This window comes from Cotesia glomerata, unplaced genomic scaffold (genome assembly GCF_020080835.1).
Source record: "Cotesia glomerata isolate CgM1 unplaced genomic scaffold, MPM_Cglom_v2.3 scaffold_20, whole genome shotgun sequence".
Taxonomy (NCBI): Eukaryota; Metazoa; Arthropoda; class Insecta; order Hymenoptera; family Braconidae; genus Cotesia; species Cotesia glomerata.
Window position 1 is genome coordinate 12,160 of NW_025402441.1, and position 25,823 is coordinate 37,982.

General features: G+C 33.8%; 1 protein-coding gene across 4 annotated transcripts in view; it reads right to left on the minus strand.

The window, feature by feature from the left end:
* Positions 1-22,735: 22,735 nt before the first annotated feature.
* The window catches only part of LOC123274053 (lipid storage droplets surface-binding protein 1), a 39,161-nt gene continuing 36,073 nt past the window's right edge, over positions 22,736-25,823 (minus strand). For 3 of the 4 annotated variants that reach the window (XM_044741550.1, XM_044741549.1, XM_044741551.1), the window contains one exon: positions 22,736-23,196. In XM_044741550.1, coding sequence (XP_044597485.1) covers positions 23,074-23,196 — 123 coding nt within the window. In that variant the 3' untranslated portion in view covers positions 22,736-23,073. The remainder of the gene's footprint in view (positions 23,197-25,823) is intronic. The other variant, XR_006511436.1, reaches the window with a different exon arrangement.

A 25,823-nucleotide genomic window follows, 5' to 3' on the forward strand; every position in this document is an offset into this window, starting at 1 on the left:
AGTGAAGTGAATTGTGTGGAAAATTTAGTGGTGAGTACCCAGAAATCGGAAAAACTGAGAACTCTAGGAAATACCCGGGTATAAAAGTAAGAATTATTGAAGAAAATTAAAAGTGAATCGTAAAAAGAAGATAATTGAAAATGAAAAAGTGAATTGAAATAAAGAAGATAATTGAAAATAGGAAAAGTGAATTGGAAAAAAGAAGATAATTGAAATTGAAAAAAGTGAATTGAAATAAAGAAGATAATTGAAATTGAAAAGTGAATTGAAAAAAAGAAGATAATTGAAAATGAAAAAGTGAATTGAAATAAAGAAGATAATTGAAATTGAAACAGTGAATTGAAATGAAGAAGAATAATTGAAATAGGAAAAGTGAATTGAAACAAGAAAAATAAGTGAAATAGAAAAAGTAATCCAGAAAAAGAAGAATAATTGAAAATAGGAAAAGTGAATTGAAACAAGAAAAATAAGTGAAATAGAAAAAATAATCCAGAAAAAGAAGAATAATTGAAAATAGGAAAAGTGAAACGAGATAAGGAAAATAAGTGAAATAGGAAAAGGAATCAAGAAAAAGAAGAATAATTGACATAGAAAAAAGTGATATAATAAGGAAAGTTATTGAAATAGGAAATTGATTGAAATAGGAAGAATTGAAGTAAAGTGCAATTAAGAAATAAGGTAACTGGAATAAGAAAAGTAATTAAAACAAGTGTCCCCGAGGAAATAAGGAATTCAGTGAAACAAGAAAATAAATTGAAAAAGAGAGAGAGAGAGGTCAAACAAGTGTCTCCAGAAAAGAAAGAAATAAAGGAATAGAAGGAGCTACTACAAAGGAGAGGAACACAAGCCACGCAGAGGATAAATTAACGGCCAGTGGCAAAAGAAAACGTTACCGAAAGGGCTCCAAGGAAAAAGGAAGATCGATCAATCATTCGGAAAGGGCACCGAAGAGTAGTAAATTAGCATCCAGATCTTCAGGCGTCGCAGTAGGCAGCATGAGGACGGTCATGAAGACAGCTCGGACAATTAAAGGGGTCATAGAAAAGTTGCGACAAAATTCTGGGCATACCGAAGACTTCTTCGCAATATTAAATCGGCTAACAAAATTACTGCAGGAAGAGAATGAGAGCACAGCAAAATTTGGGGCACGATTAGAAAGTATGAGAAGCCAAGCAGCCAACAAAATTGACAGGTGTAGATCAATAGAGGACATAGTTCACCGCAGAGAAAGAGAGCACGCTAGAATCAGGTTGGCAACATACGGGGAAGAGTTACAGGTCGAAGAGTCAATAAAGAAGCCCAACAAGGAGACAATCGGAGAAGAACCACTAGTATTCACCGTTACGAATGATGCAGCCAATATTGACCAAGGTGGCCCAAAATGCTATAGATGCGGAGAGGTAGGGCATTTCATACGTAATTGCTCAGTTCAAAACGAAAGACGACAGCAGGTACGGCGAGGATCATACAACCCTCGAGGAACCGGACAGCTGTATAAAAATAATAGCCGCAATAACGCCAGTAATTGCGACAATAGAAGGTCATATGGTAATAATTACTACGTCAATAATGATCAAGCCAGTCGAGGATATCAAGGTAACTACAGGGGACAAGAAAGAGGCAAAAATTACCAGAACAGAAGAAGTCAGGGACAGCAACAACCTGCAGATAGCCGAAGAGATGGATCAATGGGCCCACTGTATCAACAGCAACCATGGCAACAGGATCAACGATCACCCCAAAATCAGCAGCAACAACATCGACAGCCAATATCAAACAGCAACAAAAATAGCGACTACCTCAGAAACAGTGGTAGCAACAACCGCAACAGAGACAGCATCAGCGGAACTATTAACAGACTTGGTCAAAAAGGACATTTCTTTTGTATGGAAAAGAGCTCAGAAAAATTCATCCAAAACATTGAAGGGAGAATTATACGAAGGATTTACGTTACAATATCCCGATTTCAGAAAACCGTTCATCGTCACGACAGATGCGTTAGAATATGCAGTGGGGGCAATATTAAGTCAAGGTAAGCTTGGAGAAGATAGAGTGATGTTACGCTTCGAGGGCAATATCATCAGCTGAGCGAAATTACAATGTGACGAAGAAGGAACTACTCGCAATAATGTACACTATAGAAACATTTAGGCCGTACATCTATGGCAGGAATTTCACTTTAGTCACTGACCATCAACCATTAGCGTGGCTAGTCAACGAAGAGTCCTGGTGAACATCTACGGCGATGGGTCGATATTGTACATCGTTCAGGTAAGAGCAATTCAAATGCAGACGCGCTCTCCAGGAACCCAGTACGAGACGAAAACAGTCAGCTTCTGTCATTAGCAGAAGTAGACATGGCAAAAAGAGGGAGGAAGGAAAACACAGAACCATCATCAACGGAGCAGGGTGGTCCAAGGAAAAGAGCACATAGAAAAAAACGAATGCTGAGCAGAAGGGAGCATTCCAGCGACGACTGTACATTTGACTCTGAATTCGAAAAAGAATCCCACGTAGATATGGAGCTGACATCAGCAGTGGCGGGACCCTCGGGAATGCAGACAGAAAAAAGAAAGAGAGGGATAAATTATGTTTTAAAATAAATTTAACGCGGGATTTCCTGAACATCCTAGAGGAGAGGTTAGGAAATACAAAAAACTTCAGAGAAGAGTTGAGAGAGAAAGTGAAACGGGCATTACGAAGAAAGAAGATGATTGATACTGCAAGGGAAGAATTAGAAGAAGTCAAGTTTCTACGCCATCTACAAAGGCATGAACTAGATAGGGTCATGAGCTACCTGGAAATAGAAGATTTGGTAAAAATAGTGAACCCAAAGAACATCTCAACTACGGAAGAAGAATAGTGAGAGACAAAAATACCAACAATGACCAACAACACCAGAGCATGAAACGACAAGTGAAATAGCTGCATAGGTGATGTAATCAGGAAATTATTATTAAATCTTAATACTATAAATTTTAATAATATATCATAGATATATTTATATTTGTAGTTATATATATTTATCAGATATATTTTTCCTTTCTCTCTCTTTTCCGTGCTGGAAGATAATTACATAACCAAACTATAATAATACAACATGCTAATTAGGAACACTACTCTTCGTACACACTATTTTTCATTTTCTTTTTCCTCATCTCAAAATCCGGCCGGTAACTCTTGTAACAGGGTAAATTACCCTTAATCGATAAGTCGCCAGAGATCGATAACTTTTCGACTAGCATTTGAGCGCATCGATCTTCGGGCCTAGAGAGAGAGCAGGAGGGGGTATTTTTGGGGTCGTTATATAGACGAGCCTTGCGTGGTGTCCGCAGAAGTAGTAAAGTGTTGGAACGAGTAACATCAAGAAGTCCAAAGAAGGAAGCGAGTATCAACCATAGAGTTTCTTCAACCAAATTTACACCAGGTATTGGACTTTGGTAATGATGAGCCTTGGGACCATATACCCGGCTCATCAAATACACTACTTCTCATTTTATTTATTCAAGTTTGGATAATTCAATTGTTTAATAATTTTGCTCAATAATAATTAATTATTTAATTGAATTGATTCGTTAATTGCTGGGAGCGTTCCTCCTGGGGGTTTATACCCGAGGAATGTTCTAGACCTCTTGGGTTTGCAAGTCGTGAATAATTAATTTTATTAATACAGTTGGTTAATAATTATTAACATCTTGAAATTGGTTTAAATAAATATATTTTATATTAATTAAATTCTGAACACCGAGAAGGTTCCAATCGACACGACATAGTATTCGGTACCCGAGGTCAAAACGTGCTACGCGGTAACGAACGCCGGCATCCATTTTGAGCGCGCAAATTCCTTGTGAATTTTATTACGCAATAAATCGTAAAATTAACAACTGGATTATTATTACTATTTACAACAATTGAATTATCTTTTATTAAGACTATTTATTATCTTGAATTAAATATTGATATCGTATTAATTTTGGAAACTATTTTATTATTTGGAAAATTAAGTATTGAGAATCGGCTACTGAGTTTCGACGCAATTGAGATCGAATTAACCGTGGATAATTTTTCGTGAATTTATTTTATATTGAGACAAATTGCTTTATTAATTATTTATAAATCAAAAAATTCCACGTGGTCATTTATATATTGAACTATGGAAGACTAAAATTATTATTGGAATTATTTATAAAAACTATTTATCAGTGTGGATTACGTCCGAGAAAATTTAGTTAGAATTTTACAAAGAATTATTCTTAAGAATTTACTCAAAATTTAAGAAATAAAATTACGAGTTGAAATTGGAGTAAAATTTTACGTCAATATTAATCCTAAAATTTTATTTAATGTACTGAGTATTAAACTCGTGGATAATTTGGAATAAATTCAAGCGTCGGTTTTTAGTGTAGATTTTTTTGAGAATTAAATTATTAGTTGTGAAAATTGTTTATGATTTTAATCTCGAGCTAATAACTGAATAATTTGAGTAAGAATTGAACGTTGACTTTTTTGGAGTAATTTTGAAATCCAGAAAATAAAAGTAAAGTAGAGTCAGTGTGTGTGTGAGACACGTGGGTTATGTGTGTGTGAATGCTACCAGCGTTCCTTCGCAAGCGAGCAGTCCGTTTGCGAGGTGTTTCGCTGGCATAGAGCGTGAGGGTCCGGTGGACAGCGCGACTTAGTTAGAAACTGCGGTATAGACGCTCCATAAGAGGGTACCGTCAGGATTAAGAATTTTGATAGAGCGTGAGGGTCCGGTGGACAGCGCGACGTAAGGATAGTGTGGAGTGTGTGCGTGAGCTGCAGAGGCTTCTTGGCTTACGTTGCAGTCACTAGGCTGTTACTTCTGTAGCCAGGCGTTGTTGATAAGCCCTCGTACACTGATGTCTTTGTACGAGGTGTCTTGTTGATAAGTCGGAGTCGCCGGTTTTAGCCCGAAATCCTCCGTTAGATATAAGTTGTAGTAGCGACTTTCCGGGGGAAAGCGTGAAGTAAGTTTAGTTGTAAGTAAATTAGTTGTAAGTGAGCGGTGTACGTGCAAGGGCACGAGTTGTTATCATATTTTGTTGTTAAATAAATACTGGTCATTTTTGTTAAATAAAAATTTATTTCTTTCAGACCACCTTGAGTATACAGAATTTTTGGACGTGTTTGGACGTGTCTACTACCTCCTCTGTCTGTTTTTTGATATTATAAGTTTCTGAGACATTGTAAACCTTTGTTTTCTTTTTTCTTTTTTCATCGTTACAACTATAAATCTTTGTGCTTCATTTTGAGATATAAACATCTTGCATTGGATTGTGTTTACTTTTTTTTTTTTATTGTAATTATAAGTTGGTGATTATTGAAAATAAATTTAGGGTTAGACATTGTTGCTCACGCGCATATCATTAGCGCATGTGTATACTTGTGCACATTTAGTTGTGGTCTACAAAGTGTGCGTTGTATTCGTTACCTATTATATTAAACTACTTTGTTGTGTCGTGTTTAACCAACGTAGTTTTCTACCAGCTCACTCTACGGATAAGCAAATACAGTGTCATATGTCATTACTACTAACCCGAGTACTTGTTTACAAATACTAGTTCTAGTGTTCACAATTTCTTTAAACTTATTCACTCTAATCCAATAATCTCTTATGATTATTTAATTCATTTATTTGCAAAACATAAAAAAGTTTTTGATATTACGAATAATGTGTATCTGGTATGTCAGTTTCACATGACATCTGTGTTCGTTGTAAAGGAGCATTAAAAACTCCGTACATCTGTGAAAAGTGTGGTAAAACTTTTCATCAAAGTTGTGTAAAGGATTACATAAAGAGTAAACAAGAAACGCATTGTTGTAAAAAGAAATTTGGCTATTTATTGAAGAAATCACAATCCACAGACGTTGATACGCAAGAAACAGCATTCAGAAATTCTAAATCTCGTTTAACCTCTCTACGATCAGCTTCGTCAACCAATTCGTCGATATCTAGCTTCAAGTCTTTGGATTCTCCACTATCTATTCAAAATCGATTATCTTCTTCAAGATCTCAGCCAGAGTTCTTTTCACCAGTATCACCTACATTTGTTCAGTCTCCGACTAGTGATAGTGTTTTCACTCCTAGCACACCTAGAGAAATAAATACGGTAATGACTGAATCTCCTCAGAAATCTACTCAGGAATCTCTACCAGAAGGTTGGCCAGGTATGACCACCGATGAAAAGCTAACAACAGTAATGAAGTCTCTTGTATCCCTAACTATAGCGGTAGCCGAAATTCCTGAAATTAAAGCTCAATCAACATCTTTATCCACCAAATTTGATATTTTAACGGATTCGTTAAATAAGTTACAGGTTGAAAATGTAAAAACTCGCGATGAATTGGCCAAGTTAAATGATAAGTTAGTTACTAATGCTAATAATACAAGCCAAATTGAAACAAAGTTGGTCACACTTACAGAACAACTTAATACTAAAACACAAACGCTATCAGATGAAATTTTACTACTAAAATCTGTTGCCATGATAAATCCTGATGTCTCGGATCTATTACCTTCTTCGCATCCTACATCGGAACTAGTGATCTCAGGTATTCCAGAGTCAGTGTCACTTCATCTCTCACCGGAAGATATCACAACGGAAATTTTTAATAAATTGTTTATATCAGATTTAAAATCAGACATTTTGTGTGTACGTGAAATCAAGAAAAAGACTAAACCAAATGATGATACCAATAATCAACGATCTAAGAATGATAGACCACTTTTGCATTCCTATATGTTGAAATTAAAGTCTTCTCAAATTCGCGATTTCATTATCGAAAAGAAAAGAAAACAGAAAGTGCTTTCTGTAAAAGAAACCTTTCCGACTATCGTAGATAAAGCATTCAAAGGAAATATTTATTTAAACGAATTTCTACATCCTCATACTTATAAATTACTGTTAGCAACTAAATTAAAGGCTAAAGATGTTAATTTTAAATATGTATGGGTGCAAAATGGTACTATCTTAACAAAGAAAAATGATGACTCACCCGTCATTAAAATTTTATCAGAGTTAGATTTAAGTAAATTAAATTAACAATTAACAGAGTTAACTGAATCTTCAAATCATGATTTTAAGTCACTTAGAGTATTAAGTTTAAATATAAATAGTGTAAATGGTCATATTGCACAATTAATAAATTTAGTTGCGGAAATAAAACCTCATATCATAACTTTAACAGAAACTTGGCTTAAACCATCTCATGATAATTCAATTTTTAGTTTGAAAGATTATACAGTATTTCGAAGAGATAGAACATTGAAACATCTGGACACTGGTCGTATGGTTGTTGGTGGTGGTGTTGCTTGTTTAATCCATAGGTCTTTGAAATCGAAAATTGTACACATCTCGATATCAGATTACTTAAACCAGCCTGAATTTATAATCCTGGATGTTGCTTCACTTGCTGGAGCACATCTTCTTTTATCTGTAGTCTATAGGCGGCCAAATGGCAATTTATTAAATGAATTTTTTGAGATTCACACAAACTTAGCTTCGCGTTATAAAAATTTCATAATAACTGGCGATCTAAATTGCGATTTATTGACTAGTTCATATGTGTCTAACCACTTAAAAACATTTATTTTAGAGTTATCGTTACACTCTGTTCCTTATGGTGCTACACATCATACCCGAAATAAAGATTCATGGTTAGATGTAGTATTTCTGGACAATAATTCCAAACAGGGTATGTTCTTTAAGTCAAATCATCCGTTCATCAGTGGTCATGATTATTTATTTTGTGAGTACGTTTTTGATACACCTAAGAAGCTGGATAAATTTATTACTTACCGAAAATTTACAAATTCAAATCAAACTGCCCTTTCAAGCTCTCTTATGCAAACTCTAAATCTAACTCAAGTGCCTCTAGATTCTGTCGACCCAAACTATTTATTCGATATGTTTAAAACTAATGTCTTAGCATGTCTGGATGAATTTGCTCCGTTACATACACGTAAAGTCATAAGACCACCAAATCCATGGTTAACAAGTGAACTTAAATCTAAATGCAAAGAACGGGACTCTCTGTATAAGCGGGCTAAGAGGTCCAGAAATGATAACTTGTTAGCGTTATTCAAGTTAAAAAGAAAGGAGCTTAAATGGGAACTTAAAGAAGCTCGTGAAAATTATCTAAATAAACAGCTCTTGAATTTGCCAAGTGGGACGTCCGTATGGAGTAAATTAAAACATCTGGGTTTAGTAAAGAGCTCAAATTCTTCTCCGCTTAATTATTTTGAGTCTGCTGAATTAAATGAACATTACGCAAAAAATAGTTAGAAAACATCCACCATGTGATGAGTCATTTTTAAATTCATTATTGAGTTATCATAGTTCTGAAGTAAATTGCTCATTTGAATGGTCCGAAATAGATATAGTTGATGTAACTAAAGCTGTTAAACTCACTTTGTTGAAATCAAAAGGTAAAAGCCCAGACGGAGTAGATTTAAAATGGCTTAGTAATCATGTCCCACAAATTTCTCTGTTCCTTACAGCTTTGTTCAATCGCTCTTTGAGTACCGGTATTTTTCCTCATGATTGGAAAACTATATTTATTGTCCCATTAAATAAAGTTACCCCACCAAAGTCACCTTCGGACACTCGCCCTATAGCAAATACTTCCCATCTTAGTAAAGTCTTTGAAAGAATCATAGCTAATCAAGTGGAAAATTACTTGGAAACTAATGATTTAATTGATAAATATCAATCAGGTTTTAGGAGACATCACGGTACTCATACAGCTCTATTAAAATTGGTAGATGATATTCGACAATCTATGGATAGAAATAAGCTAACCCTCTTAGTACTATTTGACTTAACAAAAGCTTTTGATTATGTAGACCATAAAGATATCCTTATAAACTTAGTGAAATTAGGCTTCTCACTTAATACAATCAATTGGTTTTACTCATATTTAACAAATAGAAGCCAGTCTGTAACTGATAGTATGAGATCGACTACTGAGTTCTTGAATACTACGTCTGGTGTTCCGCAAGGCTCAGTGTTAGGCCCTATTTTATTTCTTGTAATAATGAACTCAGTCGCATCTCGATTGGTCCATTGTAAGCATGGTTTATTTGCAGACGATAAATTTATTTATCAACACTTTTATGCTTATCAGTTACATGATGCAATTACTAATGTCACATCAGACGCTCAGGCAGTTGCTGACTGGGCGAAAGATCACGGTCTAGAGATAAATTTGAATAAAACTAGTGTTATGTTAATAGGTACTACTAGTAAATTAAAAATGATCCAGCGTGAAAGCTTACCACCCATCATTGTAAATGGCGTTGCATTACCATATACTGACCATTCAAAGTGTCTGGGATTGCATGTTTCAAGTAATTTATCTTGGAATCTGCATGTGTCGAAAATTGTGAGTAAAATAAACTCAGCGTTGTATAGCTTAAAGTTACGCAAAAATATTTATAGTACTGATATAAAGAGGTTGTTAGTTTCTGCAACTATTTTACCTTTAATAGACTATTGCTCTATAGTATTAACTGATGCTACGTATGATAATAATCGTAAGTTGCAAACTGCTATGAATTCTGCAATTCGTTTTATTTATAATTTAAAACGCGACGAACATATTTCACCATATAGACGAAACCTAGGTTGGCTATCAATTAAAAAGTCGTCGAATCTACTATCTCTCTTGTTTCTTCTATAAATTGCTAGATACAAATAAACCCTGTTACTTACGAGAATTGTTTACTGATATTACTGAGTAAGGCGTGCCGATCGTTTAGCAGCAAAGAAAAATAATGTGAAATTCACAATGCCGAAATTTTTAACATCCTGTTTTGAATATTCATTTGTAGTTTCATCAATTCGACTATGGGAAGAGTTACCATCGGAAATTGTATATGCAAGCAGTATTGAAATTTTTAAAAATAAACTGTACGACTACTTATTTAATATAGATGTATGAGCTTTACCTTTGAATTCATTGATGTATTTCTTAAATCTTAGTTTCATGTCTCTGAATATATTCTGTACAAAGTGTTTATAATATTTATAATATTAGGATTACTTGGTATTAATCTGTGAAATTGTAAGCTACTGTAAATTTTTAAATCTGAACTAACCATTATTGTAAATCACTCATTGTTGATCGATATCATAATCTATTCATATGTGTTTACTCTATCACACTTACCTATTGTACATTCAGTTAACTCAAACTCAAAATTATTCAATAAATAATTACTCTATAAATTTTTATACCAAACACTTAACTTAAGTTAGATTAAATAAATTACTGTATCAATTAAACTTGTAATTTAACTTTGTCATTTGGCAATTTGCCTTGGCATAAACCAATAAATCTAAATCTGTAGATTATAAGCTCAGCTCTGGTTTCCGGTTCCAGGAACCGAGATACAAAATCCTGGTGGCGCCCTTGTTAATTTAGAATCATTTTTGCTAGGTATTGTTTTATTTCTATTAAATTAATTAAGGGGCCAATGAGCGGAAAAACACCCGTTACACTCTTTCACGTATAAAATCATAAATATTCTTTAAGCTTATACTAAAATGAAACTACATATACTAACGCATTACTTGGGAAATGTAATTCCTTCCAGAACAGAAATCGATATAAAATAAAATAAGTTACACATGTATATGTATATGTGTGAAAATTTTTCTCCCATAGGAGAGGTAAAAACAACGACTGAGTACAAATGGGAATAGAAAGAGAGATTTTGCATCAAAATCGGGATTTAGTACTTAGAATAAAATTTTTTTTTCCTTTTGTAGGGCCTATTTTTTCCTATTAATAAGGGCCAGCAATGAGATCTGACTTTAAAATAGTAATATGATGAAAATTACTAATTTAGCAGCAAGAATCCCTACTGACCCACATTTAAAAGATCGAAATTCCATAAATGATAATTCTGTAGGAATATTGGGGGGTAGAAATTATACTATCATATATCTCCAGTTTCTGCTTGTTGATAGTTATTTCAATTCTGTTTATGATCGAAAAAAAAAGATTAACTGTATCGAAACGGAATTATTTTGACACGCAATTTTCACATGTTTGTTTGCAAAGTTGTCGTGTTATCAAGCCCATAGCCCCCATGAATACCACTCTCTCATCCGAATTCATCAGAAAAAAAAACGAGTTTTCTGAGAAATCTCATTTAATCGATAAGAATTTTTTTTTTAACGCGTTCTGTAGTTACTATTATTTATTTCAATATGCTTTTTATCCATAATTTTTTCGTTTAAATTACGAAAATTATGAAAAAGCGCTTCGCGCTTAAGGCATTCAAAATAATACCAATATTATTGAAAATAAAAATAAAAAGGATACGATTAGGTTGTGTGGTAGATACCACCCAGAACTATGAGCAAAAAGAAAATGCTCAAGCGTCAGAGCACCACTATTGCGCTCTAACAGTGGAATGGCCATTACCAACAGCAGCAGCAGTGACGAAGAGGATCAGCACCATTCAGCCATCAGCAAATAAAACCTGAAAATTTTTTTTTCAATGAAACAAATGAACATTAATAAATGACGAAAGGAATAAACTCACCATCAATCACGAAAATTAACAACAGCATCAGTAACAGCAACGCCATCGGCGGCAACGGCATTGACCAGCGGCAGGAACAACAGCAGTGGCAGCCAACCACGAAGGAGTCATCGAGGAAAACCGGAAGGAATTAATAACGACAAGGAAAATTACAGACATCAGAAGGGAACCCTACTTGGAAAAGGGGTCTCTAAAGAAAAAATGTAGACAGAGGAGACAAAATCTTTAAGAAAATTTTATATTTTTTTTACCTCTCTTTCGGTTAATTTTGCTTATCAATTGTCACGAGAAAATGTAGCTACCTGAACAAAAAAAGAGAAGAAAAAATATAGAAATAGGTAGGACAACCCAAAGGATAACATGTGGGACCAAAATACGTACTATAGGAGCAGAAATGGACCGAGCCATGCTCACAGGGCTCTCTGACAGGACCTCAATGTCAGCGATGTTGGACAATCTCAAAGGCTCGAGCTCAAGCGAAGGCATCTGGAGGATGGCCTTAGCCAACTTCAGCTCAGGTGGCAGGAAACCACACCTCTTCTCGATCACATGGATTGCATCTAGGGCCGCCGCAGGTTGGTCAGTAGTGGCCACGAGTGCGACCATAACGGCCAGACGCAACATGTCCTAGAATTTTTTTTCTCTCTCTCAAAAAAAAAAAAAAACTTTTGAAAAATCCCTTCGCCCTACCCATATTTTTTTTTCTCTCCTCTCTCTCGAATTATTATCTCTGGGCTGCAATCGACTGCTACCCACTGAAAAAAGGTTGTAAACCCGTAATAACTCTCACCATCAACGTACATGGCGACCTGGAAATGCAAAATTATAATTAGTCAAAAGAGATATACATATATATATATATATATATATATATATATATATATATATATATATATATATATATATATATTAAATAATAAAGCTTCAGTAAGATTGAATAAGAATATGAAGTGATACAGTGAAACTAGTGAATACAAAAAAAAAAAAAACTAAGTCCGAGCACTCAGTAAGAAAAAGTTCATTTTTCGAAATAACTCCAAAAATTATTACTGGACATAGAATTTTATGAACACCGTATTTTATGAACACCATATATACTTACCTGACTTAATTCAGTTAAGATAAAATATACTAATTAATAATAAGGAATTCCTTTATTCGAAAGGAAAATTAAAGGGTACGGAAGTTATTTCTGAATTTAGAGAATAATTCTAGGAAACCTCTTTTCAAGAATTTTTTTTTGAAAAAAAAAGGGAATCGACTTAAGGAATTTCATAATTTTTTTTTCTCTTTCCGTCTTTTTCAAATTTCCTAAATTAAAATAATTTTTTTTAGGAAGGTTAATTGAGGAAAATTTTTGTAAAGGAAATTTTAATGAAATAATTTTTTTTTGGGGATTTCACTAATTGAAAAATAATTATGCTCACGGGAACTTTAAATTCACTAGATCATATATATTCCGCACATTTACGACTCACAAAGCAAATTTTTTTTCTCTCTTCTCTCCTCTTAACAGAACAACAATCTGAACTATTCATCAATTAGTGTTTTTAGGAATGTGACACATTTTTAAAATTTCCTGAAAAAAAAATCAAAAAAAAGGGGGGAACTCAAAATTAGTTATGACAATTCGTTTAAATAAAACAAAAAAGATATCATCTTATAATAACTTACCCCGTCAGTCTTATCAGAGACTTATAAGCATCGAAGGAAATAGGAAGTCGAGATATAGTTGGACATGTCGAATGAAAAAAATTTTTTTCCTTTTCTTAAAAATTTTTTTAACTTATTAAACTGTCACTACTAGGGATGTGATCACTAAGAGTACAATATGTATTCTAAACAATTAAATGTAAGTAGGGACCACGGGGTTCAGAATAGATAACGCATTTAAAGAAACACTGTCAGCACGTTTGGAGAAGTAATACAGACGCAAAAATGATTCTATCTCTTTATATTCTCATATTTCATGATAAATAAATCTACGGTAGGATATGTACTCATTCGTTGAAAAAAAAAGGATTAAGATTTAAGAATAATTATATTTAGATAACAATAATGATTGGTAGATTCAAAAAAAAATTCATAATTAATAATTTTAAGAGTAATTAGTTAAGTAATTCGCAATTGCCGTTTCATGCCTAATGGTATTATTCATCAAAGAAAAGTAGAGAAAATCCTGTCGATCCAGAGGAAAATATACAATTTCCTTTATAAATTAATGCCATAAAAATTTTCCAGAATGAGTATAACAATAAAAAGATTGTTACCAGTGATGCTGCTGATCGTCCAGACAACACAGGCATTAATAGGATATGATTGCGGAAGAATTTCAATGAACGTGACAACGATGTCAGCAGTTACAGTAGGAGAGTGCAACATTCCCCTCAAGAACCCGAGAAAAGGAGCCGTAACTCTACAATTGCTGCAGCTAGCGGAATTCGGAAATACTGAAGTGCGGGAGTGTAGAGTAACGAACGGAAGACAAGAATACATTTATGAACTTGATTGCAGACAAAGAAAAAAGTTATAAGAAGACGGGAGTTTAAGAATGGGTGATTTAGGGTTTATAGAGGGAGTAAAAAGAAATAGTACGGATTTTCGGACCATAATATTAGCAGGAAAAACAACAGTGGATGGAAAATGCACGGGAGTTTCATACAGCGATCCATTTGGCACCTGGGATGGAGTTATCGTGGCGACCGTAAAAATTACAATCAAAAATTATTTTGCGACCATTGAACGAGCCAGCAACAGAATAATTTTAGGAAGCGGGTCAAGATGCGACTGGGCAGAAGGGGAGTGTATCGACCAATCAGAGAATTACGTGTTTTGGGAAGTAATCAGGGATGATTCTTGTACGGCAAATCACCTCACACTATACGAGGGTCCAGGACTAATTCTATCGAGTGAACCAGGAGAACCCGAAATTTATACGTTAAAGACGGAGGAGACCACCTTCGCGCTATCAAAGAAAATGGAAAAAGAAGTTTGCGGCTACAAATTAATACAAACAGTGCACCCGAAATTATTAATCAGAATAATAAAACCAGGAGAATGGGGAGCGAGAACACGACCAATTGCAACGCAAGACTTAGATATTTTCACATACATAAATTCGAAATTTATATATGTAGAAAGACATATCAAACGTCAAATAAAAGCTTTGTACAGGGACATATTGCTACATAAATGTGAAGTAGAGAGGCAAGTAATTTCCAATGCACTCATGTTTTCGGGACTTAAACCAGAAGAGTTTGCCTACGCTATAATGAAAGGCCCAGAATATTACGCTAGTCTCGCCGAAGAAATAATATGTTTAATAAAATGCGTAGCTGTGGAAGTGACATTAAAGAAGACACATGACTGTTACCAAGAACTACCGGTAAAATATAGAAACGAGAGTTGGTTTCTAACTCCAAAGTCTAGGATGCTGATCAAAGAGGGAACGATGGTGGATTGTAATCAGCTGTTGGCAGTAGGATACGAAATAGACGAGCATGGATTACAATGAAACCCGACTTCGAAGATACTGTCAGACCACAAACCTTGAGCCCATTAACGACACCAACTTGGAGTTATGAAGATCTGAAACATCTGGCAACGAGTGGAATATACACGGAAAAAAATCTTGAAAAATTAAGAAACAGAATAATGCTACCAGTAGAAACACCGGTAACAGTAAACAACATAGTAAGAGGAGCCACCGGAAGGACAATTTCAGGAAATTCGGGAATATCCATGGCAAAGTTCATTGACGAGGCAGACATCGAAAATTTCGCGAAAAAACAGTGGGAGAAATTTTGGGGAGGATTCTTGGTATTTGGCACAGCTAGTGCTGGAGTAATCGGAGTAATCATGGTATTAAAATTCTTAAAGGTAATAATCGATACGGCAGTTCATGGATATACGCTACACAGTGCCTACGGTTGGAGTCTATATCTGCTAGGAGCAATATTATCCTCCATAACTCACTTATTGTTGCATCTAGCCAAGGAGCCTCTGAGAAACAACGAGGAAGAAAAAATGAGGCGACAAAAAGGAAATCTGGAGGAAACCAGGGAAGAAGAGTCGCAATCCTAAAAGAAAGATATTTACTTTAGCATTAAGCCACAATACATACACATATACACATGAATATGCATAATCGTAACACAAAAAAAAAAAAAAAAAAAAACGGGGAAAGGGTGTGAGTTGTTCATGTTTATTATTATTTCAGTACCTTGATGGAGCCAACTCGGGGATCCTTATCTAGGGTCATCGCTTTGGACAACAGGAGGGGATTGTACTCAGAGGATATAGGAGAGTATCGGCCATTCGCCCGCAACAAAACAATTATAACCTTTATGAACATCGAGGACGAGGAAAGGAAAATCGGAATTTTGGAAGAGAAGATAAACGAGGTAGCGAAAGAAGAATCGAGCAGCCAATACAGGGAATGGAGAGAACAGATCAGACGAATGAAGACCCGAATGCGCGATAGCATCCACCGCTGCAGTATACGGGAAGCATTTACCACTCCTGAAATTCTGCAGTATCATCAGGAAATCTTTAAAATTAAGGAAAATGGAGAGAAGATAAGAAGAACAGAGAAAGGCGAATGGATTATCAATACCAATCAGGAAACAGGATCAGAAACCCGGAGGTCATTGAGATGACCGATCGACCCAAGAGGATCAACTCGAGGAGTAAGCAGACAACAACGGTCGTCGACAGCTGGGACTACAGGGCAATGCGCTTTTAATTGAAGATCTGCAATCCTATTAATCCTTTCAACACACTCCCGAAATCCCACCTACCTTTTATTTTGTTACAGGGACCATCTAGGATCACCCTAAGAGGATCATATTAACATTATCCAAGGACACAAGAACCAATCAGGAAGGAGGCATTACCAGACATCTTTGAAAAACCGTTATATTGTCGGGACATAAGTATTAATGTAGAGAAGTTTCTTAGGATTCCAATTATTTAGTATGAGCAGAGGATGGTACAGCAATTTAGATAATAAAAAAAACGCGTTAAATAAATCGGGACTTCAAGGTAATAGATTCCTAATACCATTCAGGAGAATGGCTTTCTTTTTTTAGCCGGGGGAGCATGTGACGGGTGGGCTTACCCTCCCGTCAATATTGAGATAAATCATATATATTTTGTAACAGGGCTATTTACCCTGTGACGGTAAAACCGCACACGCGTGATAATTATTCGACGCAGCACTGGCGCGTCTCGGTCTTCGGGACCCGACTAGTATTAAGTGGGGGAAATTTTGGGTTTCTTGGTCAGTTGAGTAGAGACAAAAAGTCAGAAGTAGTGCAGTGACCAACGCAATAACATCGCTAGCCAAAACAGTCCAAAGAAGAAAGCCTGAGTTTCCAAAGCACAAAAATTACACAGGTATTGAGACTTTGATTCCTTTGATGAGCCAAGGGGGTCATATACCCGGCTCATCAATTTTACTACTTCTCATTAAATCAAATTTTTGATAATTCAATTGTTAAATAATTAATTAATAGTAATTAAATCTTATTCGTTATCATTGTGAGCATTCTTTCTGGGGATCTTATACCCGAAGAATGTTCTAGACCTCTTGAGTTTGGAAGTCGTGAGTAATTGATTTGTTAACTTGGCCAATCGATAATTATTAACATCTTAGATGGGGTTAAATAAATCTATTTTATATTAATTAAATTCTGAACATCGAGAAGGTCCCAGTCGACACGACATAGTATTTAGTACCCGAGGTCAAAACGTGTTACGCAGTTACAAACAACGGCGTCCATTTTAAGCGCGCAAATTCCTTTGTGAATTTTACTACTCAACAATTTACAATATTAACAACTGGACTATTATTATAAATTATAACAATTGAATTATCATTTATTGATATTATTTGTTACAAGAAAGTATTATTTATTTAATATAATTTATTGAGAATCGGCTACTGAGTTCCGACGCAATTGAGATCGAATTAACCGTGGATAATTTTTCGTGAATTTATTTTATATTGAGACAAATTGTTTTATTAATTATTTATAAATCGAAAAATTCCACGTGGTCATTTATATATTGAACTATGGAAGACTAAAATTATTATTGGAATTATTTATAAAAACTATTTATCAGTGTGGATTACGTCCGAGAAAATTTAGTTAGAATTTTACAAAGAATTATTCTTAAGAATTTATTCAAAATTTAAGAAATAAAATTACCTATTGAAATTGGAGTAAAATTTTGCGTCAATATTGTTCCTAAAATTTTATTTAATGTTGAGTATTAAACTCGTGGTTAATTTGGAATAAATTCAAGCGTCGGTTTTTAGTGTAGATTTTTTTGAGAATTAAATTATTAGTTGTGAAAATGGGTTACGATTTAATTGTGAGTTAATGACTGAAAATTTTAATAAAAATTAATGTTATAATTTTTGGAGTTTAATTTTATGAGTCAGAAGTAAAAAGTAAAGTAGAGCCAGTGTGTGTGTGTGTGTGTGTGTGTGTGTGAGCGGGTTATGTGTGTGAAGATCGTGCGGGTGGTGTGAGGCATTTCTAGAGCGTGTGTGCCAAGTGGACAACGCGACGTAGTTAGAAGCCGTTGTATAGACGCCAAGTGGGGTACAACGGTAGTAAGTTAGAAGCCGTTGTATAGACGCCAAGTGGGGTACAACGGTAGTAAGTTAGAAGCCGTGGTATAGACGCCAAGTGGGGTACCACGCTAGTAAGATAGAAACTGCGGTATAGACGCTCCATAAGAGGGTACCGTCAGGATTAAGAACTTTGATAGAGCGTGAGGGTCCGGTGGACAGCGCGACTTAGTTAGAAACTGCAGTATAGACGCTCCATATGAGGGTACTGTAGGATTAAGAATTTTTGTTAGTTTTGAGAAGTCCTGGTCAGCCGTTAGTTATGCTGTAGTCTTAAGTTGTTAATTGTACGTGTGAGGGCACGAGTTGTTATTCTATTTTGTTGTTAAATAAATACCGGTCATTTTTGTTAAATAAAAATTTATTTCTTTCAGATCACCTTCCTCCACTCTCTCTCCCTGTAGATTATAAGCTCAGCTCTGGTTTCCGGTTCCAGGAACTGAGATACAAAATCCTGGTGGCGCCCTTGTTAATTTAGAATCATTTTTGCTAGGCATTGTTTTATTTTATTAAATTAATTAAGGGGCCAATGAGCGGAAAAAACAACCGTTACAATTTCTATAAATCGATGGGCCAACACAGGGAACCGCTTTCGGCGCTTTGATACCATTTTCTGCTGACTAGGGAACTTGACAATAACCACTTAGTTCCTAAGGGCGGAATAATACAAGTTCCGCGCAGTGATACAGGTGTTTGGCGGCATCCGCGACCGAGGTTACATAAACCTGGGACCTCCAGGAGGAGCGGCCACTTGTAATCAGTCAGTCGTTTAGTCTGTCCGAATCTATGTCGAGTCCGAGCTGTCTTGCATCGTGATTAATTGTCTCCTAAGACTCTCATTCTCGTTGCTGTCCCATCTCTCTCGCTCTCAGTTATAGAATCAAAAGTATCGCATCAAATGGATTATTGTACTGGATTAGATTTGCTTTTATAAATAGAATTATTTTGTAAAAGAGACTCTCAGGGCCATTTCGGGCAACTCCCATGCTTTGGGGACGCCCAATAAACAATTAGTACCGTAATTCACGAGTATTCTTCATTCACTGAGCGACCCACCCTCTTATCAACATCTAAATATTTTTCAGTGAGACGCTGAGCTGGTCCGGAGGTCTGTTTACGTGACAGGTAAATAACCAGGTGTAGGCTCATACGTAACACAATAAATGAAAAAAAAAAATTTATGGTTCCAAAATTAAGTCAACATTATACAAAATTGATTAATCATAACAAATTTCATGTAAATAATAAGTAATTAACAAATCTCATGTAATAATTATTGATTATAATAAATTTTATATAATAACTGTGTAAACTTTGAGTCTAATGATTACAAAAAAAAATCGTACGTTAAAATCTAATTGTAATTTCAATTAATAAGTAAAAAATGAAATCTACTTCCATTTCGGCTGCTGAATGGCACTTTTTTTTTTTAATATTATAATTTTACTTTTATTTATTTTATAAAGTGTGTGATTATTTTAATTACTAATATTTTTAATTTCTATTTTAATCGTGATTGATATTTTGAGTTATTTATTTTCAGTGAATTATTTTTTAAATTTCGTTCAAGTTGATGCTTATAAAGATTTTCCTTTTATTGATTTTTTTATTTACAGATGTCGAAATTTTGATTTTTCTATTTTACCTTAAAATTTTTCAACCGGTACGAATCAATGACGCGCACTGTATAAACAAAAGACTATTTTGTATTTTTTATTTTATGTATCTTAACTATGAATGAGATTAAAAACTTTATCTATAATAACTTTATTTATAATATTATAATTTTCCATGCGATGTGAGGTAAAAAGAAGTATGCGAACCGCGGGAAGAAAGTTAGTCATCTCAATCGGCGTGGTTGTCACCCTCGTCTTCGGCTCAGGTGACAACAATTTTCCACGCGGGTTGGAATAACTTTCTTCCCTTGATTCGCAATATATCAACAGACTCGATAGAGTCTGGCGCCAAGTTCCGTTCTCAAGCCAGACTACCGAGTGTGTATATACCGTAAGCAGAACGGTTTTTTGAGGTTACAAATTTTTTTTCAAATTTATTTTGATTTATTTTTTATCTGATATTTTATAATAGTAGTTCATGCTTTTTATTACGCGTATTACTTGATTATTATCAATTATCTTTATAATTTCTATTTAAAATTATTAAAAATAATCAGCACAAACTATAGCGACCCAGATTTTTAGATTTTAACTTTTTTCTTATGTAAAAAGCGGACGGCCAGAGACTAAATAATATAAGGATGCATGCTAATCTTATAATAGATGGGAAACTATAGTGAAAAAAAGATATTTGACAGCTTGCAATTACACACGCCAGGCGGTGCAAGAATAACTTTTACATGAACTATAGCTTAAAGGGGATAGTTTGCCACCGGAAATGTATTAAATTAAAATTGTCAATTTTTATTATAATTACAAAAAATACTGAAATCCGAACAAAAACAGTTTCACTGTAAAAAAATCACGCCAAGTCCACGCTCATAAAACTATAAGAAAAAAAAATTTTATTTCTTTACAAAAAGATATAAAATAAAAAATTAAAAAATCCAAGTAACCGATATGGTTGTATATGATTTTCGGAAATTAAAAAAAATTTTGTTGTAAATTTAAAAATTAAAAGAAACAACTTTGGAACGTACTTGGTGTGCGTCATTGTGTACTTCAATTTTTTTTAAAAGTCCTAGTAGATAGATTTTAGGAATTTCATAAAAAGTGAAATTTTTCGTAACCACGCACACTAAATACGTTCCAAAATTGTTTCATTTAATTTTTAAATTTACAACAAAATTTTTTTTAATTTCCGAAAATCATATACAACCATATCGGTTACTTGGATTTTTTAATTTTTTATTTTATATCTTTTTGTAAAGAAATAAAATTTTTTTTTCTTTATAGTCTTATGAACGTGGACTTGTCGTGATTTTTTTTACAGTGAAACTGTTTTTGTTCGGATTATTAACTACACGATTGGTATTCTTGATTAGTATTTATTTTAAATGATTAATTATTAATGATCATATTAAATGTGAAAAGTTGACTAAATTTTAGACTACTTTCGAAAAACAACAAAAATTGATCCTTGAATGAATTTTGGTAGGCGAACAATTGATTGAAAGATTTAACATAATATTCAGGGTAGAAGTACCGTTTGTGGCCACTGTACCGTTTATGGCCATTTATTGTTCAAATAAATGATAGAAATCAATTTATATTAATAAACCATTACAAACTCAATTTGTTTTAATATAAATTGTTTAAAATTCAACAAAAATATGGCTATAATTTTTTATAAATTAATTCAAATGTTGACTGGCCAAAAACAGTGCTAAGGTGGCCAAAAACGGTACTTCCACCCTATACTCAAATAACATTGTATCATTACCCGAAAAATAATTTTTTATAATATTTTTAACTTCCCGCTAAGAAAATGGAAGATTTTCAAAAATCGGGAAGTTATTGTTTTCACCCCGTTTTACGAAAATCGAGTTTTCATCGAATCTCGACGTTTCGAGGTCCTAGGAAGCTTCCCTGACTATTCCCGCGATGGTGTCTGTATGTCTGTGTGTGTGTGTGTGTGTGTGTGTGTGTGTGTGTGTGTGTGTGTGTGTGTGTGTGTGTGTGTGTGTGTGTGTGCGTGCGCGTGTGTGTGTTCGTGTGTTCGTGTGTGTGTGTGTGTGTGTGTGTGTGTGTGTGCGTGCGTGCGTGCGCGTGTGTGTGTGTGTGTGTGTGTGTGTGTGTGTTTGTGTGTGTGTGCGTGTGTGTGTGGATTTATGTTAACCTCTCATAACTTTTGAACGGCTTGACCGATTTGATCGCAGTTGGTGCCATTCGAAAGGACTCAACTAAACTTAGATTTTCAATATACTTTGGAACGATTCGGTCCGGTAGATTTTGAGAAATCGCAAAAAAACTACAAAAAAAAATTTTTTTAAATGGAGTTTCTTTGGAATAACTTTTAAACGGCTTTACCGATCAATTTCAAAAACTAATCAGCTCTTAACATAAAAAAACCACGTTGATCGCCGCTAGTCCGGTCAAAATCGGTTGACTCGTTCGTGAGTTATCGTTGACGAAAGAAAACCGAAAAAAGTGTTTTTTCGGAATCACTCCGAAATTTTGCATTATATCAATTTAAACTCAAAGATTCTTCATGAAGCTTAAAAAACTGCGTCGAATGCTACCAACCGCGTAAAAATCGGTTCATTTATTCAAAAGTCATTGCGATTTAAAAATTTAAAAAATAGTGTTTTATCAAACCTATCAAACTTTTGAGCTCGAAGAGCTCAAAAGCATACAAAAGCTATTTTTTTGAGCTCGGAGAGCTCAAAAAAATACTCAAATTGTATTTATGAGCTCGAAGAGCTCAAAAACGTCATAAGTGCAATTTCAAGTGTTTAGGTATAGAATTGGTGGGATGTTGCAGGGATGGCCTTCAGGGTCAACCGTTTGCCTAATTTTTTTTTATAATTTAAATATTCGATGACATAAGCAACCACTCATCACTTAAATTCAGAAAAAGAAATTTTTATAAAATTAACAGAAGTAAAACTGAACAAGTAAGATTTTTGTTTCAGTTTTTGGTTTGACTATGATAAATTTTTAGACACAAAATTTAAGTATTCTGTTGAAATGACTACCTAAGTTTAAAATTTCATATAAAAAATGAATGTAATCGAAATTAACATCTATACATTTATCCTGATCAAAATATATTGCTGAATTAAATTTTTATCAGATCTCGATGTTTTAAGGTTCTATAAGAAGCTATTCTAACTTATTACTTTTTAGAATATTTTAGAATAGAAGGGTTTTAGAATATTATTTTCTTTTTGCAGAAGATATCAATCGATGCCATTCATAGGATGTGTTGTAGATGTAATATGATTATTATGGTTTCTTCGTAGATGTGGTGTTGTTAATTTTCTCGATGTAGGACGTCCAGCAAGAAACACAGCAATACGTTCCTATGATGGTTATTTTAGAGAATTTAATAAAATCATTTATTTATCTATACTTAACAGACTCTTGAATCGTTAAATTTATAGAATCTACGATCATTATATGTATTATAGAATATGAACAATTAATTCAAACAGAAATATTCAACAAAAACATTTTTTTTTTACAATTATTTAAAATTTAACTTTTTCGAATTGTCTCTACACGGAAAAAAAAATTTCGTTCTGGTAACGTAACTGTAGAGTTACCACAACTATACACAGTTTACTGTTCGTTGTAGAGTTACAGTAACAAAATGTTATTTAGTTCTGATAACTCAATGTTGTTGAGCTCTCAGAGCTCTACGGGATTGTTCTCAGAGCCAAACGGTATAGTTGAGAGCGCTCAACGTAGCGCAGTAGTAGAGTGCGCTGACATATTTCATAACCTTCTAAAATGCCAAACAGGATTATTTTGTTACTAATCTATATTATTAAAAATATATGAGGACAATTAAGTTCCCAATTTATTTATTTAAGGAAATAGGTTTTTTTTTGTCAAATTGAATTTCGTTAGAACAGTTTTGTATTTATGGTTTTTCAAGGTTCATTTGCAGTGACTATTAATTTAATTTATTAGTTGAATATATTGTGATAAGTGATAAGTTATCGGAATACATTAAAAAGACCCAATTTAACACAAAATAAAATTTGTTTTCGTTTATTTATCTTTTCTCGTGCATATACGGTAATGATTTTATGTCCAATATTTATTGATATAGTTAAGAAAATAAGATAATTTTGTGACGACCATATTTTTATTTTACAAATAATTTTTATTTGTAATATAAGTTCTATTATTATTTTATTTCTATCATAATACTATTCTTATTTGTCATATAAAATTATTGTTGGCAATATAAATTCATTCTGCTGCATGTATTTATTAAATTATCAATGCTAAATCGTAAAAAAAATTACTAAGCAGACTTCCAAAAATTTGTTATAGTCTTACAAGGGGAGGATACGACCTTGGGGAAACGGATTTGGATAATCTTTGACGCAGTGATAGTACACCATGTGGGTATACTACCTCTGAAATACTAAAGTGCAATACTCAAAAATGGCTGAGAAAAATGCACTCAAAGTTTACTCAGCACTATAATATATTAATAGGTAAATAATTGATACATTAAATTATTCTTTAATAAAATATTTTTTTATTTTCAACTTCATTTCTATAAATTATCTACGGTGTGTATCATGAGATATTTGTAATTCATGAATAATTCTTATAACTCTCATATTCATTATAAGTTTAACTGAAAAATATATACCTGCGCCAGATAATAAGAAGGGTCGAATATGGTATGAGGGTACAATAATTCTTGTCCTCGAGTTATTGTAAACTGTACATCGATTCGAGCTCTGTTGGCCCACCGGAAGAATAGTCATGTTGTTGTCCTTGAACCTATGTTAGTCTCACCACTTTTTCAGAAGCTTGACTATAGCAGTTAGTTTCTGAATTTCGACACGAACAGACGTATTTGTGCAGTGAAATTTACTTTAAAAATTGTTTTATAATTTATAAAATGTCATCAAGCGAAGCCAGTTCTTCTCATGGAGATGAAAACACTCTTGATACATTCTTACATAGTGATTTATCGAAGCAACGGCTAAAAGATGGAGTAGTGTATTATGAAGGTTTACTTCTTGAAAGTGATTTAATTGCAAAAACATCTTCTGACACTCTATCTGAAGATGCTATGTTGATTAGTAGATAATTATATGATAATACGTTAGATATGTTAAATAAAAAGAAGTTCGTAAGCGATCAAGAATTGATTCATGCTCAAGAAGAATGCCCAGACGGAAATTTTGAAGCAGTAGAAGATAATTCAGTTGATGACTATGTTTCAGATGAAAAAAAAAAAACAAAAAATGATGGATTATATTCCTCTGGAATATAAAATTAAAGTTTTAAACATAGCAAAAGCTCACCCTTCATGGAAACTAAAGACATTACAAAAAAATGGATGTAGTCATTTGAAGAGAATGGATCATTTGAAAGTATGGGAAAAAGATGTTGAACATGGTGGAACTAAATTTGATAAATATCATTTGATTGATTCTTGGACGTATGACCGCTTCGTCGAGGCAAGACAAAATTATCAACAAGTGACTACACGAAATTTGCAGCAATGGGCTTTAGCTGCAGCCAGCCAGTTTCCTAATCTTCAATTTACAGCGTCCGACCCATGGGTAAAAAAATTTAAACAAAGACACAACATTCGTCAACGCAAAATTACAAAATTTTTAACAGACAAAGAAGTTCACACCATGCCAGAAATTATCGCCTCTGCAGAAATGTTTCGCATTCAAACAAAACAATTGATATCTAACTTCGATAGTGACTTCGTTATTAATACAGATCAAATAGGTATATAAATTTTCTAACGGTAAACTAATTATTTTTTATTCCATTATTAAATTTAATCGAAGTTAATCATTAGATTTTTTAAAATTCATATTTTCAGGATGTCAATACCAATCAATGTTTAATAGGACACTGACGGAAAAAGGAAGCAAAACAGTGTTTGCAAAAGTACAAGACATGACCAAGGTGTCACACTCACATACTGCACAATATAGCA